The 15,544-nt window shown below is 32.8% G+C and overlaps 1 protein-coding gene across 1 annotated transcript in view; it reads right to left on the reverse strand.

Moving 5' to 3' along the window:
- Positions 1-15,335, reverse strand: part of Cals (calsyntenin 1) — a 29,713-nt gene extending 14,378 nt beyond the window's left edge. Inside the window, exon 1 of the mRNA XM_031981271.2 lies at positions 15,010-15,335. Coding sequence (XP_031837131.1) covers positions 15,010-15,115 — 106 coding nt within the window. The 5' untranslated portion in view covers positions 15,116-15,335. The remainder of the gene's footprint in view (positions 1-15,009) is intronic.
- Between the last annotated feature and the right edge of the window lie 209 nt (positions 15,336-15,544).

Raw genomic sequence — 15,544 nt, forward strand, 5'->3', positions numbered from 1 at the left:
GGGAACGTGTTTCTAACCTCTACGTTTAAGGGTTGCTTTCACCGCTTCAATATAAATGGGAGCCGATAGAAACTAAGTACGTGTGAATAAAAGTACCATTCGGTACGTTTTTAAACTAAATCCACCGTCTATTTACAGAATAAACATTTCAATTCTCGAAACGTTCACCATTACTTCTATTATTTTGTTCCATTATCAAAATGGAACGTCTCGAAAATGGAAAATTCCCAAATCACAAGAGAATGTTTACGTCTAAATGAAATCAATGATTATTAACCGCATTTAATACTTCTTATTCTGTGAAGGTTTCATTGGAATCTGCTCGTGTCACTTCGACACGTTCCCTTTTAAAAGGAGGCACTCAAGATAAACGTTCACCATCTTGGCGAATCGTGAAGATGTTATCTTTCATCACGACATCGCCAGAACAGCACTCTGTGCAAACCGAAAATAAACTTTGCGAATTGAATTGGATCATTGTGACGCATCCTCTAGTATACTCACTGGACGTAGCTCCGTCGCCTTTTTTGTGTGTCCCATAGATTATGAAACAGTGTGAATGAAGACAAAAACATTTCTTCGGTCCTTCAACCCCCTTGCCTTACAATGTTGCGTCAAGATCGTAGCAAAGATTTCCAATATTGTTTAACAAACGTAAATGTCATTCGGTTCTTCTGAGTTCAAATGAAATATTATTTACGTTGTTAACAATTTGTATCGTTTGGAATAATTCTAGACTTAGAAAGAGCAGGGGATTTTTCGTTTACTAGTGTATTATTGATGATAAATAGTTATAATAAGTGTAACTGCGAAATACAATCGTAAGTTAACACTAATCGTATCGGCGATCAGTCAAATGATCCAGTTTAACCCTTAACGGTTGACAATTTTTTATTAACACTTTGAGATTGTCTAAAACATCTACCATTTCTTTTCATAAAAAACAGAATGTATCGAAGTCTTAAATACTTTAAAGAAGCATATGTCAGTCTCTCGTCAGTTAAATAATTAAAATTTATTAAATAACAATAAGATTAATATTTAATATATATAACAATAAGTTCGAATATTTTACATATAGTGATATAAGTTGATCTCATTGAAAATCCCCGGCCAGTTTTCTAAGAATTAGTCGGTACGCAATGTGTCAAATAGGTTTTTCTAAAAGATTCAGTATACCACTAAAAAAAATTGAAAATATTACAATTTCAATGAGATATCCTATTCTCACACGGAATTACCCTATCATTTCTCGAACAAAGATGAAATATTCTTTGTAATCCTATTGTTTTCAGAAAAAATAGACCGAAGCGATTAAAGCCAAAGGCAACCGCATAATTAACGAAGTAAATTAATTTTTTGGAAGTAGATCACACTTCGTTCGTTCACTGCAAAATCCATTGGAATGCCTGCGCCCGTTCAGCGTTACACAATGATAATCATCGATCGCGAAACAGGTCACGTAAAACTGTGCGGCCGTTCAGGTGCTCAAACAAAAGCGAAACCAAAGTTAATTGAATATTTCGCGGAAATGAATTCTCTTATCTTCTCGATAGTTTTACGTTCGTTGGGAACTAAGTGCGATGGAGTACAATGCGCAATATCCGGAGTAATACGGAATATTCAGTTAAAAATGGGAACACGCAAAGTTTGTAATGCTGCAGTTGTAACTGGATTGGATTCGAAACGTTTATTGAAATATTACGCGCCGCTGGTGGTTCGTATGCAGCGAACGTCTGCAAACTTGAAAACAATTATACAACGGTTGTAACTACAACTATATATTACGCTTTGTGAAATCAAATACTGTGGTGCGTTATTCAATAACATAGTTTACCTATACGCCGATACGTGCCGCGATAAAAGCTATTCATTGGAGAGACGAAGTTCTTATAAAAATGATGAAATTATTATAAAAGAATGTGAATTCATATAAGTTTGACAACTACACAATAAATAAAAACAAACTTTCAAAGTTTACATTAACAATTTAGATGCAACCAGGACTGAATAAACAGTGTTAATATATATAGATATCAAATAAAATCTTTTTAACATTGATATGTTAAGAATTAATACTTTTACACTTGTGTCATCAATACTGACACGTGTCGATAGTAGTCGTATAAATAAATTTGAAATTTGGAACACGATGATAGAAACATATGCGTTAAAGTATCTTAAAAAGAATTCATTTTTAGTCTTTTTGATACGTTAAGTATTTTCGTTCATCAATTAACATAATATCTGTAATGTTCACTTTTACCACAAAATCTGTCATATTGATTTCATATGTTCCTTTTCGAAGGAATTTGTTAACTCTTTGCACTCGAAGGTTTTCCTGGGAGGTATATTCGTAATTTTCTAACGAAATGTTAGTGGTATTTTTCTTTAATACATGAATCAAGGGATAAAACAATTTTATTACAACATTTCGTGTATAATCACATTATATAAACTCCATATTGAATGCCAAACTTTATAATTTTATTATACTAAACCAAATGGCAACTAAGTCGCCTCTCGAGTGTACAGGGTTAACACTAGAACTACCGCGCCCATTAAAATGATGAGTTTCTGTTGTCTTATTCCGCAATTATTGATATCTTAACACTGCATCTACGCCAAACGTATTAATGAATTAGCTATCGCGACCTCTTTGAAATGTGTGTACCTCATTCCGGTATGCATATTTACGTGTTCACATTAACAAAGAATTTCGTCAAACATTTTCATTCGAGTAAATGTATACCTATACAACTGGTTGTTTTGAAAATGAATATTTCCTTAACCAGTTAACTGATTTGAACGAGTATACTCGTCATTGCGCAAAACCTTGCCATTTCTTCATGACGAGCGTACTCGTTAAAAACAGCTAACTGATTAATCGGATTTTCGATTTCAAATAACAATCGATAATCCATTGCAATTACGTTTGTTTGAAACAAAGTAAATCAGAACATCACGAGATTCCCTTATACTTTGATTTTCAAGTTACGAAGCTTTGCAAGTGAAGATATGCACTTCTACACGATGATGAAAACCGTATTGGTAGTTAGTGAGTGGTAGCTAAAGTGTTAAAAGCGTGAAATAACCGAAATGATTTGAAAAATAAGTAGTTTCACTTGAATACTATAATCTATGAAGAAATCAAAAGAAGTCTATCGTTATGATTTTCATAAGGACCACATATTAACAATAAAACTACCGAGCATTTAATACGATTAATATGTATTCCCTATACAAATTGTAACAATAAATTATTTTCAGTTTCTTCAGACATTCATTATATTATTCAAGTGAAGCGATTTATTTTCAAGATCATTTAGAATATGCAATGCTTTTAAGGTATCAATAATTAAAAAACAAAAAAAAACAGCCATTTTAACTGATACGGTAGTTCTACTGTTAATCATCTTAAACGCTCTGTGATTCTAGTGTTAAGAATAAAAGCCCTAATTTTCATTTTCCTCTGACATTTAGTTGGATTATAATCTGATCCACCGTGTTTAAGTCCTCGTCCTATGATTTCTTTTATAACCGTGCTCGCTAAGATAACATTGCCCTTCATAATTTATTCAAAAGCATCTTTGCTCCTTAATTAATTAATATAGTAAATAATAATTATTATATTATTATGCATAATAAATTAATTAATACATCAAAGAATTCCTAATTCGTCTAGATCTGGATTAGAGTATAACAATTAATAATAGAAAAATAGTATTTCATTTGAACTTCAAATAACTGAGTGGCATTTACTTTTTTTAACAGCCATTCGAGAACTTCTTCGCGAGTCAGGTTAATGAATGATTATAAATGACCACGTATAGTAGTTTTAATGTCAAGTCCATCTCTACACAAAACGTTTACCTCAATGCTGCACAGATATCATCCGAGTTTTACTGTAAATTTCTTTTAAACAGCCGGACACTTTAAAATTAATTTACCGAGACCACTGGTGCCTTCGGTAAACATATTAACACAGACGTAATTATCGTCGGTCCGAGAAAAGAAAAACGAAATTCACATTTCAGCCGGGACATTATTTTCGTCCGCGCGCATCATGATGTCATCGTTACGCAAGTGTTAATGCATGGCTGTATAAAATGAGATTCCGAAGATACACGTACATCGCCGGTCAAAAGTTTGGAACCACTTACAAAATTGTAAATCTTACATCATACATAACAAGTCTCCAATAAAAGTTGTTTACAAAAAGTGGCGGTTTCTCTTTCAACTCTTTGACTGCCCAGTACACTTGCTTTTTGGTTGGGGTCCTTATATATTTTAGGAAGAGTTATTTTGGTGGACGAAGAAAAGTTTGAAAGGCAGGAAATAAGAAAAGCATATCACAGTTTGGAATATAGAAATGTTATCTACAATAGGGTGAATTTATTGTCAATATTCTTCATAACGATTGCTCTACTATGATTCTTATCTCATACATCCAACAGAATTCGATTCATTCGAGTCACCAAGAAAATTAATATTTAAGTTTATGAAAAAAATACTGTCACCCGACTTTGAGCGGCGTGGCAGTTAGAGTTAAAAAAAACTGCCATTTTTATTGGCCCCAGACTTTTCACCGACAGTGTATATATATTTCACTTTCACAGTGCGGAGAATAAGAAAACAGATTTACGATATAAATAATCGTTGCATAATTTCCATGGTGGCGATGCATGAAATCACCGGATTTTCCCCTCGGGGAATAAATATCCACACGTTTGTGACACAATTTCGCAACGTAATCTCCCGGGATTTTCTTTTCGGTGGACTCGTGTCCGAAAAAGAAAACAAAGATTCCCGGAAATAGATCGGAAAACTTCCTGGTGACTAGACAACAAGCTCGAGAGCCGACCGACGCAAGATGTAATAATCAACCTGTTAACTGTGGAGTACAGTTTGAAAAATCATTTGCGCACAATGAAATGAAAAAATGAAGTATTTACTCGTTGAATGCAGGATAAATGTAGGTTATACTTTAACACTAGAACCACCAAACGGCTGAAATTGACCGATTGAATTCTTCTACCTAATTCTTCCTAATTATTAATTCCTAATTCTTCAATGACTAGCAGAATATCAGATGCCTCTCTGAGAAATTGCTAAAAAGATTGATTTAATAACATGTAAACTGAATCATAAGTCAGTTGAAGCTTCAACAATTGCACTTTTAGAGTTCCTATAGAAAGATTTGGAAAAGTCAGTCTGACCGGTAGTTTCAGTGTTAATGAAAAACCAAAGAAAAACGAAGGATTGCGTGTTTATCTAAAAAAATAAGGAATTCATCGTTGAAAGAATTGGTATCATTTCAAGCTTTAAGATGACGCGTACACTCGTCAAACGCAACTACACACGTAACTAGTTAAAGTTTCAAGACGCCCCGGACAAAACTTCGCCGACCGTTTTAATCGGCGTGCGAACGCTAACGTAAACTGCGAACGTTCGTTATTCCTCCCTTATTAGATTCCGAATAAGATTAATAATTTAGCCCGGGTTTGCCCGGGGGAGAATTTATCGCGATGATCGCTGTTCGATCGGGGGAAGACAATGTTAGAAACTTCGTCGCAATTTTCCATGGGATCCAGGCTCTCGGTTTTAATTTAATTAAAACCGAAGTTTTAGGATCTTAATTTGTTTTTTAATCCCTCGCTAACGAAGGTTCTTGAAAGCATTAAAAACCTTTTTCGTGGGAAATTAAACTGCACATTTAAGTCTGTTGAACACTTGGAAACAAAGAAATCGCATGCTTACTGACTTTTTCTTGATTAAATGATTCAACTTTTTGTTTGCAAGTTATGCAAACAAGTAGTATTAATATTTATTTAAATTAAATAACTATATTTCGTTTGTTGCACTTAATATTTTGGACTTTTGTTATTATTTGTTGGAGTAATATATTTGTATGAAGTAATTTTATCATGCCCGACCTGATTCCTACATTTTCACGAATTAATTCAGGTATGAAGGTATGCCCATATAATATATTTTCACGCTCATTAATATTTCCTATTATCTTTGGGAGAGACGTGCGAACTAATTAAAACTAATCACTGAGGATATTGTATCTGTCAAATACAATACCCAGTCGAAATATCTGTAATGTAAAGAGAACTAGGTGAAAATAATTGTATTCTGTGAATAACTCATTTCAGATTAATGAATATTATTTAATACTTCCATTATTACTCCACGAAGGAAATAAGTGTATTCTGTATTGTATTAAGTAATTTGAATAGGAGTTCGTAACATTATAATATTTTTAATGAGCAGAAGAAGTCGTACAATATCGAATTCGCTAATGAATACAAGTTCGCTTGTAATTGAATGTTTGTCCGTTAATGTTGACATCATTTTTAACGTTTCAGTAAAATGTAGACTTACAGGTAGTGAAAAGACATTACCAGAACAAAATATTATCATAAATTTAAGAAATAAAAATAAATCTCCCACTTAAATTGCATAAACTGTGCAACGAAGTAGGTCAAGACCTCGAATTATAATTAAAAAATATGAAAGTAAGGAAACAATATAAAACGCCGCAATGTAGTGGTCCATAAAAACATTTTATTCTCCGGAACGTAGAATTTCGTGTATAAATAAAATATACATAGTTACGACCGCGTCTAAAATTTCAACAAAGATTCGGAAGTGTAATAACGAACGAACGTATTAAAAAATGAATGAACGAGCTGTTCGTCAAGACGAATACGAAAATGGTTGGTTGCTAGATAGAAATGCTGTGTCAGCATAGATAACAGGGAAAAGGGGTTACGGTTGAGACAAGAATATCTAAACAATTATCTGCAGCCGGAATAATGTCATAGTTTTAAGCAAATCAAATCTTAATATGTTTTTTGATTCAATGAAAGTATAACATTCAGCAAATACGAAAGTGAAACCAAAACACATTTAAACGCACTGTTAACCCTGAAACTACCAGACGAGTAAAAAATGACATATTTCTGATTTCTTCTTTTTATAATTATTAAAAAGATAACAGATGTTTGTATAAGAAATTATTAAGGAAATTGATTTAGCAATACACAAACTGAATTATAAATCAATTAACACTGAAACTACCGAGCTAAATTGAATTTTTGAGATTCCTCTATAGAAACTCTCAGAGTGCATCTATTCAGTCCTTAATTGATTTGCATTTCAGTTTATATATTACTAAATCAATTTCTTTAATAACTTCTCAGAGAAACATTTAAAATCTCAATAGACGCACTCTTGGAGTTTTTACAGAGGAATTTCAAAAAGTCAGCGTTCGCTAGTTTTAGTATTGAAATGCAGAAGAGGAAGTGTGTAGCAACATACCAAAGTCGGAAAATTAGTAATAATCGATAGGGTAGTAACTAAGTTCGTATATCGAAACTGGAAAAGATAACGTATAGAAAACTGCAAGATGAAAGGTATTGGAAGCAAATAATATTTTAAGCAAGATCAAGTTCTTTTTAAAGATACTGCAAACATAGTTTCTGAATAGATCTCCGAATTTCAATCCAATCTGAGATCTGATGGAAATTGGAATAACGTGTACGCGACTGCCATATTGAAAGAAAATTGGATAATATTTTCTGTTCAATTTGTGAAAAGCATGTTTCTACAAGTTAGTACTAGTAAAGATATTTAGTATAGTTAAATATCAATAAATGTATTTTGTAATATAAACTTTCGACCAAATGAATTAATGAATTACACTATTCAGACAACTTCTGTCTAAATTAATTAATATATAAATAACTATTTTGTTCAAATTACTTTTGTTTTTATATTCGTTTGTATTGAATATTAATACAAATGTCCATCGACTGTACCAAATTCACAGATTGTAACTGTTTCTTTTTGTAATTTTTTGCATATTTTTTGCATGCAATTATTGCATACTCAAAACCCAACATTTTTGCGATATGTACTATAGAATTAACTTTCGTATCGAAAGTTGTACCTCGTTAAACCGATAAATATTTTTTAAACAACGTCAGTACAAAATTCTCAGGGAAAAAGTAAAATAAATTTACGAAGGGTAGTTAGCTTTGTTTAATTCAGCATCGATTTCGAACAATTTTTAATGTCAACAACGGAGTTGTTGTGAAAACATACATCCAGCATTGAAAATGTCAATTATACGCTCCTTCTTCATAAACATGATTCAAAATAATTTAGTATTTACTCGACGCTTCAGCTGCAATTCAAATAAAATATTTGTTCTGCGCTTTACATCGATATTCATATATGATCGCGCACAACAATACGTGATCCGTAACAAAGAACGATATTCGATTTGGCGCAATATTGAGTCATCCGTTGTTAAGGTGTTAAAATGAAAACATAGAAATGAGAGCCTTGTCGAGAGCATAAAATCGATTGGTTGGTTCTGCATAAACGTTAATTAAAACCGGATCAAGAGTGCCTCGATGTCAGTAAAGGAAAGAATAATTGATATGTGTAAGAAGAAATAGCTTTAATAATCAATATGTACTCCATTCAAATATATACCTATCTGTTGAAAAATGCAAAATCTCTTCTAAGGCATCGTCATATGTTACGAAAAAAGGACTCGTTTACAGGATAAACAGGGCAAATAACGTTCACAAAAATAAATCTCTAATATAAATGTTTTTAATAAATAGATCATTTTTAAATATAGAACTAGAAATTTTTTCATATTGGAATTTAGAGATTCTTATTTAATTTCTGTGAAAAAATAAAAGTAATCTTGTACCGTAGAACGTCTATGGTAAAATTAGAAAATTTTAACAATGTTCATTATTGATTGAGATTATTATTAATAACTTGAAACAGTTATTAAATACCATAAGTGTTTCTATTGTAATACTTAATTTCATCTTTTTCTACCATTTATGATAACGATATATATGGAAAATAATTGGTTTTATCATAATTCATTTAACAAGGATAATCTAAAAATATCATTACGTACTTTTATCATATTTTCCTTGCATTTATTCACTGTTTCCGTTTAGATAATTATTTGTATTATTTCATATTATTTAAAAACTATTTAAGTATATTTTTTTCATTTCGACTATTATTTTTCTGTCCAGAAATTACAAAACGAAATGTTAACTTTTAGCTTTATAACTGCATTTGGTGGAATTCCTTTTTATACAAACATATTTCTACAAATTGATGTATAGGAATGCTAACTGCATAAAAAGTTTCTCGATTAAAAGTTATATCAAATAACGCATGAAAAAGAAGATTCAAATAACAAAGGTAAAAATCAAAAAACGTGATCGCGTAGAGAAAGACACTGATTGTAACGTGGAACAGAGAAAAGTCCCTATCCTGCACGTTTTACTTTCCGCCGATTTATGGAAAGTGCACACGACCGACAGAAGTGCATATTTTCGGTTAATCACAGCTGATTGGGTTTGCAGTAGTTTTGATTGGTCTCTATCGATTTTCTTGCAGCACTCGTACATGGTATATACATGTATGTGTACATATATATCTCAGACGAGGACAGTACGGATACCAAACTGATACTGATTTGTTATCGATAAGAGTTCTGCAAGTCTTCATCATTGAAACACGCGAAAATGAAGCACGTACGGTTTAATTGCATTACTTCCCCAACGGTTAAAAACGTAAAGTTCCTCGCATTAAAATCGTTTGATTTAGAAAAAATATATAGAATTTTTAAATTGTCTTTAATTTTCAACGAGAAATTTCCTTTTAAATATAACTACAGCTCATATGAATGGTAAATATTAAATTTGGTTCACGTTTTTCACTGATAACAGGGAAACTAAAATTTTTCAGATGAAACTGACGTCCTTGTCTTACAATTTCTTTCGTCCTTAATGATTAAAGGAATAAAAGTTTCTACATTCATAGTAGATCTGTATCTAGTTTAATTATTAAATATTAATAAGACAGAGATCATTTCGTCGCAACCTTCGAGATTAATGGCGCATGCATCGCATACAAGAGTACTGTTTTCTCTTGCATATTGCAACTAACAATAAAATGTATTCAGAGACATATAAGAACACGACCTTCGACTTCTGAATTTAAAGTTACGCACTCCGACATCACTGTACCTGCAGAAGGCATTCAGGTAGTTTCAGATAGGATACCTCGTATAATAGTCTGGAGGATATTTTTTCGAATAACATGTAACACAAGAAGAATTACAACAAATACGAATACAGTTTTTGTAATGGTTTTAATTTATTAAGTCCTTTAACACTATAAAATAAATTTTCGCTCAATTTGTGTTAAATAGTTTATAACACGTGAGAGCATGAATACAAACAATTCTTGACTAAAATCCAACACTATTCTCGACGAAATGGAATTCAATTCACGATTGTACGTTCCATTTTACGTCCGACATTTTTCAAATACTAACGAGACAAATGGACGTTCACCTCCCATGCATGCGGAACATAGTTTCGAAAAGTTGTATAGTTCGCCCGAAGATCCGCAGTGTAGCTGTCGATGCGTATTATTCGTAAATGCCGTAAGCGTCGAGTAGTTATAAATTATATTCAACGGCCGCATAATTAAGTGGGTCCAGTGTAAAATTGCATTTTATCTTGCAACGTCGAAACTATTGATTCGGTGTTATCCCAATTAGCGGAGGTGCAGTATTGAATTACACCGGCGAATCATCGGCGTAAAGTGAATTCACCGTCGAATTCATTGTCCACGTGAGTCGGCGACATTTCGTAAATGGCCGATCGAAAATTCTATGACATTCGACCGGTTCAGGTGGAGTCTGGAGCTCGTCATTACGGAAACTTAATAAAGATATGTGGCTCCATTTAGAAAATGAAACTGCCTTTGAAGCTTCCGTGTCCGGCGAAAAATTCAATTCCGCTATTTGATATTTCTCTCTAAGCCAAACTATGCACATTCGAATGAAAAAAAAAAACGCGCTTCACTTCAAAGACCCAGAGGATAATTTGAAGCAACCCGAAGCGAAACCGATCGACCGATGCATCGGAGAAAAAAGAAGCGGCGAATATCGTTTTTCGAATTTTTATGTGAAACTTACTTGTACACTCGTTCCTCGATTTACGTCGTACATTGAAATACTATTTACATGGTAATTCTTATGTGCGATCGAAATGTACTAACACCGAATAAAATGTACTTCCGTTTTCTAGAATGTCTTTATTATTATTATTTCTTTTATCTGGCTGAATTGATTAACTCCATTTTTTGAAGTCAAGATTTTATTGGCTCTTAAATTTTTATATTTACAATAAACTTCATTACGACTGGGTTTGATACCATGAAATAATAAAAATTCTTTTGTCTATATAAAAATTGCAATAGTAATAAAAGTTACTTGAAGAATATACTATTTCATATATTTTATATACCCGTTATACTGAAGCTGTATTTGTAATAATAAAGTGAAATACATTCTTTAATGATTATTTGATTTTGCATTTAAAGGGAAATTTTGAAAATCATCACATAACTATTGCATTACTTTTCCCTACTTTTTGTTTTATGGCTCATATATAAATTTTATAAATTTGCATCAGCTTTTCTTTCCAATATTTTTTCCCTTATATCGACAGCCTCTATTTAAGCGATTTTCATTCGTGTAAAACAAATAATTTTGTTTCGTAAAATATGAACCATGACTTACATTAAAATTAGCAACATTTTAAGAGAAATTCGTGGAAAGGATTGATTAATTTGGTCTCGAAACTACTGAGTGAAATTTGCATTTTTAACTAATCGAAATTATTATATCGATTCAAGTAATTCACATTATCTATTATAGAGTCAAGTATCGACTGATCATGTAATTCACTCGAAAACGAATCTTCCATTTTAAGTATAAATAATATACTTTTTGAAAAATATAGTTTTTGTATACTGATTTGTTGAGTTATATTCAATTCTTTTTAAATAGTAATATAATCAACCGATTATTTTTAATTGAAGTATCGGAAGCAAAAGCGGATTATAATAACCGCATTTGAGGTTTTAGTGTCAAGTAAGTTTTTCCTCTCTTTCACCGCATTAATGAGTATTCGCTAGGAAATGAAGTTAAAGAAATGAAGTTATCATGTTTTCATAAGTTTATGATACAATTTCTTAGCTAATGGTGTTTCTTTGTTCACTTTATAACCATCGATTTCTTTCTTTTTCAGCTTTCGGGCTGTCGAAGCTAGTATTTCTGCGTGAAATTCGCAAATGTTTGTATCGTACTCATAAATTCTACACTACAAACAGCTTAACCAGATAACTGAGGACAAATACGTCAATCGTGTGTCGATTAATTATACTATTCGTTACTTCAAAATAATGCTCACTATAAGGATGTAAAATCATGAAGCTCGATCATAATTTTGGACACCGATTACAAATTTTAGAAATAATAATTTTATATCATACTCTATTGAACAAATATAATATCACAAATCGTTTAGTAGCTCACGTTAATTTCTACATGTTCATTAATATTTTCACTTGCCCCTTTAACTCATTCGAGGAGAGGCTTCATAAACTTACATATATTTCGTTAACTTTTCTATTCCTTTCTTAGCGTACACTTCTGACAAAATAATCCGCGAGATTTTCTTTCTTTTCTTTCATTTTTCCCTCAATTTCGCTTTGTCATGTACATTAGTTAATTATTTTTTCATTTCTATCTTAATACAATCTTCGTTCTATGGTTTTATACTTCTGCACATCTTTTCTAGACTTCTTTATATTTTGGTTTTATATTTTTGTATGCTTCTTTAGTTTACTTTTAAACTTCTTTATACTTCTTTATAATTTGGTTTTATATTTCTGCATACTTTTTCAGTTTACCTTTAAACTTCTATATGTTTCTTTACACTTTGGTTTCAAATTTCTGCATGCTTCTTTATTTTACTTTTAAACTTCTGCATGCTTCCTTACATTTTGGTTTCATACTTCTGTATGCTTTTCTATATTTAAGTAATTTCCCGTTTGCCCTTCTACTGTAGCTCTTTCCCTCTTCTACTCGCGTTACTGTTCCCTGAACGCTTTTGCCAAATACACGTCCCCTATGTATGAATCACGCTTCGTAAATCACGTACGATCCGACTAGAACACAGGGAACACGAACGACAAACGAAGCGCGGTTTTGATCGATCGTTGATCAAATATTCCAATGAATATTGACAACGAATATCAATTTTAATTACCATCCTCGATTCTGAACAGCATAATTATGTTTACATTTTTCATTGTGACGTTAATCGGACAGTAATTAAAAATACACACGACGCAACGATGACAGTACGCGCGGAATTCTCTACGTTCCGTTATTGTTTACGTGACCAATCGCTCGGAAGATACACAAATCCGTGAATACGCTATACAACTTATTAATCGCTTGTATTAATATCAGACTGCACATGAACACTTGATGTTTTTATGCGTCAAGAATTAATATTTATATTTCGAATCGGCGAAAGACATAAAGATATCGGAAATAAATATTTCTGCCAACATGAAACGAATTGCACTGATATAGAGGAACGGGAAAAATATTAGGAATGGTTCTATACCAACAAAAGAATAAAAGTTCGTGTAAATTAGTATATCGTATGCAACTTCGTTCTCAATTTGCAGCGAATTTGATTTTTACTAAATCTTCGCAAATATTCGAAATGACTGTAAAATAGTACCAATATTATCAATATTATTATAATTTTTTACCACCATTAGTAACGTCACTAATATTATTAATTATTAATTATTTTTGTATGATAACGAACACTCTTTGTGCATAGTTGAATAAAATTACTATCCCAGAACTACTCCGTCGGAAAAAAATCACGATACAAAACTCGCTGCAACTCGGAGACGAAGTCCAACAGGACGTATCTTAATATGAATATTTTTTTTGCGTGAATATTCATATTATTCAATATCTTTCTATTTTTCTTATTTTTCTCGTATATAGGAACCGTTCTAAAATTTGGTTTCATTTGTTGTGGAACAACCTGTATACACGTATATTCCTTAAAATGAACAAAAAAAGAATTTCAATAACTAGCCATAAGATAAATATACCGTATGTATTAACATAATCAAGAGGATACGGTATAACTTTACTCCGCTCCAATTAATTCATATGTTCGGATTCTGAACAATTGAGTAAACAGAGCTATTTCTCTCACTTTCTTCCCGGCAACCGTAAACAGTAATTAAAATTGCCTATCGTTGATGAAAAGTGAAATCGTAATCAAAACCTGTACGAATAAATATCATAATTATAAAAAGAAACGAGTTTCGCAAACACATCAATGGATGATTTTTAAAGCATACATCCAGAAATATTACAATAAAAAATAAAGTAACTGTTTGACCACCGCATACAACAGAATATACGCGCATGTGTATAAAAATATGTATCGAAATTTCTTCGCCAGAGATTAAAAGAGGAAATTATCGATACCCGTTCGATACGACAATATTTGACAAGATTATCATAACAAAATGTTATCGGTTACTGTACAGAAAATTATGAATAACAATTATATCGGAATCTTCGTTTCACTGATCGAACAGCATCATTAAAGTACGTCCGATGTCGTGTAATGTTAATTCGCTTTGTGTCAGGGGACGGTAAATCCAAGCTAATTGATATTTATTTTGTTACCGCGACAAAAGCGTGACTAGTGCTGTCATAAGCAATAATACTAGTAACATCATCAGTGTTCCTGTCCAGCTGAAATTTCTTTGCGGTGTTCATGACACATTGACCGATTCGGATGGAAACACATCTCGGAACACCTATTGGGACTAGTCAATGTATTCGCCATAACAGTTTCGGTGACTGCAGGTGCTCCCGAAAGAACAATTGCACCTGTGAGTTATTCGATTCACCAGCTACGTACGAGAAATAGAAGCGCGATTCAATGAAAGAGACAAGGGGAACTCGGTACGGATGATGTTCGAAAAGAGGAAAGACTCTGCGAACGGATCAGGTAAATGTAGGGCACGAGAAAAGAGAAATGAAATCACCTCCATGATTGTTGAAGGAACTCGGTGTCGACTCGAGGGCTGGGATGCTCGCGTGGGAGAGACCGAGGGTCAACCCGAAAAGCACAGCACTAGCCGCCAGTAGCATCTTCTGTGACTTTTGTATCCAGGATACTTCGATTATGAGTTGTCCGCCCAACCGCACTTGACTTATCACTTCTAAGAACTCCTTTTTTAAAAGAGCATCGCCGTCTACTGCACGACTCGCTTACGACACCACTCACAATCGCGAAGTCAATATTTGAGCAGAATATCGATTCGCCTGAAAACGTGGTGACGATTCTCGCCGCCAGACGGCGTTCCACCCTCAAACTTGTGGCGTTGACCACGCGTGTCCGATCGGCATGAACGGTACGCGTAAATTGAAACTAGACGTTTGTATTTTTAGTTTCGAATGTAACGTAACAATCGTCACTTGCGAATTGTTAAATACGAATGCGAAATATTAAGATATAAGAGAAACGAGATATTAATTGTCTTGCCTATGGGAAGATTGATCGCGTCTTTAAAAGAATTT

The sequence above is a fragment of the Nomia melanderi genome, chromosome 14, assembly GCF_051020985.1.
Source record: "Nomia melanderi isolate GNS246 chromosome 14, iyNomMela1, whole genome shotgun sequence".
NCBI classification, from domain to species: Eukaryota; Metazoa; Arthropoda; class Insecta; order Hymenoptera; family Halictidae; genus Nomia; species Nomia melanderi.